Here is a 4,372-nt window from a genome sequence, read left to right as displayed (position 1 = left end):
TAAACCTGCTTTGAATCACTGAACCATAAGCCCTATTTTTTTTCTTGTGGAGGAAAGTCTTAAACTTTGGGATGTATTTTACGAGTTCTTCACTCACACATTCATAGAACGTACAACAACAGTAAACCTTAAACCTACATTACGTCTTCTTTCTGAGGAGAGCTTTGCCCTCCTTTTGAATCCGTGCAATGTCCTCCGTGCCACGGTCGTCTGAATCGGCAGTCTTAATCAAACCCTTCACGCCCATCTTATACATCATTCACTGGGTGAAAAACGAATAGTAAAACCCTATAGATCATTCATAGGATGTAAAAAAGCAGTAAGCCCCCAAAACCCTGGCACTTATTTTTTCTTTTTGAGGAAAGCTTTGGCCTCCTTCTGAAGCCGTTTGATGTCTTCTTTCCCACTACTCATTTTCTCTGAATCCAGCAGTCGGGAACACATAGTCTGAGGTCATCAACAGGTGAAGTCCGTACTCTGTCTGTCATCGTTTTGGGAGAAGCTGTCCTCGTACGCGTCCTCTTCATCATCATCATCGTTATCGTCGTACTTTTTTCGCGTGGCAGCAGCCCTGGCTGTGGAAGTGGGAAGAGGGAAAACGACTTGCATCAAACTTTTTTTTTTTTTTTTAAAAACAACATTTCTTTGGGCTTTTGTACTTCAAATGACAGGCCAGTGAGATGTCAGACAATGAATTGAAGAGAAAAAGATGGGCTAGGGTTGATAAATAACCAAAGGAATCAAGGAAAAGAACAGGAAGAAGGAAAAAATGTACTGTAGATTTATGTGAAGGGGGTGTACAAACCCCATGTTTTAGTACCATTCATGTCAGAACAGTGAAGAGACGATGGGCAGGCAAATTATGTGGGAGGGGGCGAGAGGTGAAGGGGGCCAGCATAGCATGTAGAGGGGACGGCAACAAGGATACACCCGAACACGGTGAAATAATGAAACACTTGACCAGACGTATGACCATTGTGACACAAAATCTATGGCAGTTTTTGCTAAAATTCCAAGATGGGGTTACTGAAGAGTTTTCCGTGATGGGTCCACGGAAGAAGTTTCTATATTTCCACAGCTCTACGTTCCCACAGACCTGTGTTCCCAATTACCTTCTCTGGATTTTATTTAATTTCTAAGACTTTTTTCTCTCTTTTTTTACCGGATCTTAGGGTTAGGGAGGCTAAGGTTAGGGATTGCTTTGTCTGGGCACAGCTTATACTGCTAGCATTCTTTAGGTAGCCTATAAACCAAGTGGAGAATGTATTTCTGAAAAACATTTCTTTATTAACAAGTAGGGGTGGGCAAACGTGAAATCATGATTAATCACATAGCGCACAAAACCCAAAAATGAATTCAAAAGCCTCTTCAAAAGCACTGTTTATTTGAAAATGACAGATTACCGAATCACTGTAATAATACTATCACAACCAACCACAGAAAGAATTGGAATCTTTGCTCTTTTTATAGGCATTTTATAAGATGAAGTAAATAAAGGCTGGAGCAGGCGTCACCCAACAGTTTTTCTCTTCTTTTAAGGGTGAAAATATTGTAAAACTGTAAACTGTAAAACGGGTAAACGTAGGGCTCTGCGAAATCAGACCATGTCAATTGGTGCAGATGAAGGGTGATCTTGCGGTTGGCTTTTTGATGGGTGCTTTAGTTATCAGCGATGGACACTCTCTGTCAGTCTGCGTGTCGTTATTGACAGCTGACAGACGGTCATCATAACAAGGTGTTAGGCCTGTAATGTTTTTTATAACCTAGCAGGCTGCCAAGGTGAGCATGCTGCTCGAGAGAGCCGCGCAATGAGGGCTGTAGAACTTTCTAGTGCAACATGCTGTTCGAGAGCCACGTAATGAGGGCTGTAGAACACTTTATGGAAAATGTCCATTCAGAATGTCTTTCACTCGGCCTATTTTGTTTTGATAGTTTTCTAGACCCAGATGTCTTTTCCTCTGTCAGCTATCGCTGGAAGCAGTAACGCAAGCATGCTGACGCTTTGAAAATAAAAGCCAACAAACAATAGTCATAAAAGGCTTAAAAAAACCTGCTGCGCTAATAATTGTCACGCAATAATGACCTCAATAGTTAACGCGCGTTAACGTTGCCCAGGCTCTGTGAGCGATGTCGCGCATCTCCCAAAAAATCCCAAATTGACTATGCGACAAATGCATGCAAACCTTCTCATCGTCTACTGGCCTACTTCCTTGCTCTGGTGGTAGCACAGTGTTGGGTAGTTTTTGAGAGCAATTGTCCTGTCAATATTCTGTAAATGTGATTTCAATGCTGATATATGCACATCAGACCAGTGGCAGATTTTTGACGAAACATGAAAAAACAAAACAACAACAAAGGTCTGCACATGCTGGTAGACACTCCCAAATGTGATCGTTAGCTCAACATTTCACAGTCCTTCATCATAGTGCTACGCTTATGAAGTCACATTTGCGAGAGTCTAGCAGTGTGAGTGGACCTTTGTTATTTCTGACAGACTGGTAGACGTTACCAAATATGACTTTTTTTTTATTAGCATGGCGTTTTACACATGGAGTCCTTCATCAAAGTGCTATGGTAATGAAATCACATTTGGGAGTGTCCGGCAGTGTGTGTGGACCTTTGTTATTTCTGACAGACAGGTAGACGTTCCCAAACATGACTTTTTTATTAGCATGGCGTTTTACACATGGAGTTCTTCATCAAAGTGCTATAGTAATGAAGTCATACTTGGGAGAGGCGATCAGTGTGTGTGCACCTTTGTTATTTCTGACAGACTGGTAGACGTTCCCAAACTCAACTTCATTAGAATGCCTTTTCGAACATGGGAGTCCTTTATCAAAGTGTAATATGCTAATAACGTCATGCTAGGGAACGTCTAACAGTGTGAGTGGATCTTTGTTATTTCTGGTAGATGCTCCCGAATGTGTTTATTAGCATGCTATTTCCAACGTGGAGTCCTTTATCAAAGTGCAAGGGTAATGAAGTCACGTTTGGGAGTGTCTATGCCAGTGTGAGGAGCATTGTTATTTCCTTCCTGAGGTGTATGCAAACACATGCAAATGTAGGCATAATTTCACGAGATTAATTAGCATACGTAATCATACAATTTAGTCACGTTTGGGAGCGTCTAGACCAGTATGTAATGGCATTTGTTATTTCTTTCCGGGCATGAAAATTGAAATATATGCAAATGCACACATATTTAATGAGATACAGACAAAATAGCATATTTACACATAAAATGTCACAAAATGTTTAATTTTTTTTTTCTCACATGTATGTGGGTAATCAACTGGTGAAGTGTCAAGGTAATATCTGCTAGTTATTATTATTATTATGTTTATTATTTTACCCTTATTAGCTGTAGTGTCTTGTAAGAAGTCACATTTGGGAGCATCTATGCTAGCCTGGCGACGCCATCCTATGTACTCCACCCAAAGATTTTGGCTCCGCACATCGTCTGGCAAAAGCCTCGAGCTCGGTTCTCTCAGCTTTTAGCCAATCAAGCAAACAGTTGAGAGTGGTGACGCAGAACTCACCCGCGAAGTCCGTTACTGATTGGTTAAGGTAACTATATTCACACTTTTGTTTTGTTATTTGTATGCTTTTGCGACGCTATATCGTAACAGTCATGCTAATAAAGCACAATATGGGTTTTAATTTGAATTAGGAACTCCAATGAATTTAAATGGCAGAGTAAGATCAGACCATTCCACCTTCCAAGGAGACGGATTCCTCTTGGTTTTTGACAGAGTCAACAGTCGGCTTTTCGCCCAGGATACATCTATGCCAGTGTTTGTGTGGACCTTTTATTTCCTTGCAGACATGAAAGAGGGTCAGCTGGTCAGGAAAACAGCTAACGTAAGAGGAAGTCCAGCTGTGTGTGATGGACTAAAGTTCCTACTGTCCAACAATGGTTTAATTTTTTAACAGTTCGCGAGGATGTAGGGGGAAAAAAAGACTACTTTGAGGTTGAGTATAATCAGGACCCGTATTATTGTGTAATGTTCGATTTCCACTTTTTTGCAAGACTGTACATCATCATCATCATTGAATGATGTAAGTAGTGAGACAGAAAGTTGAGTTTGTTGGAAACACACACACATGCACGCATGCACACATGTACACGCACGCATGCACACACACACCCAAACACACACACACACACACGCACGCGCAAAACCACACCCACCCACACACACACACAAACACACACACACACACACACACACACACACACACACACACACACACACACACACACACACACACACACACACACACACACACACACACACACACACACACACACACACACACACACACACACACACAGTGACATGGACAAAGAACTGGGTGAGCTGCAAACCAA

The 4,372-nt window shown here is 41.5% G+C and overlaps 1 protein-coding gene across 1 annotated transcript in view; it reads right to left on the bottom strand.

Moving 5' to 3' along the window:
- Nucleotides 1-456: 456 nt before the first annotated feature.
- aplf (aprataxin and PNKP like factor) overlaps nucleotides 457-4,372 on the bottom strand; it is a 128,844-nt gene continuing 124,928 nt past the window's right edge. The window contains exon 11 of the mRNA XM_063208426.1: nucleotides 457-575. Within this exon, the coding sequence (XP_063064496.1) occupies nucleotides 457-575 (119 nt within the window). The remainder of the gene's footprint in view (nucleotides 576-4,372) is intronic.

The sequence above is a fragment of the Engraulis encrasicolus genome, chromosome 1 (genome assembly GCF_034702125.1).
Source record: "Engraulis encrasicolus isolate BLACKSEA-1 chromosome 1, IST_EnEncr_1.0, whole genome shotgun sequence".
Taxonomy (NCBI): Eukaryota; Metazoa; Chordata; class Actinopteri; order Clupeiformes; family Engraulidae; genus Engraulis; species Engraulis encrasicolus.
Note: the sequence above shows the minus strand (reverse complement) of the source record. Positions and strands in the feature narration are given on the sequence as shown.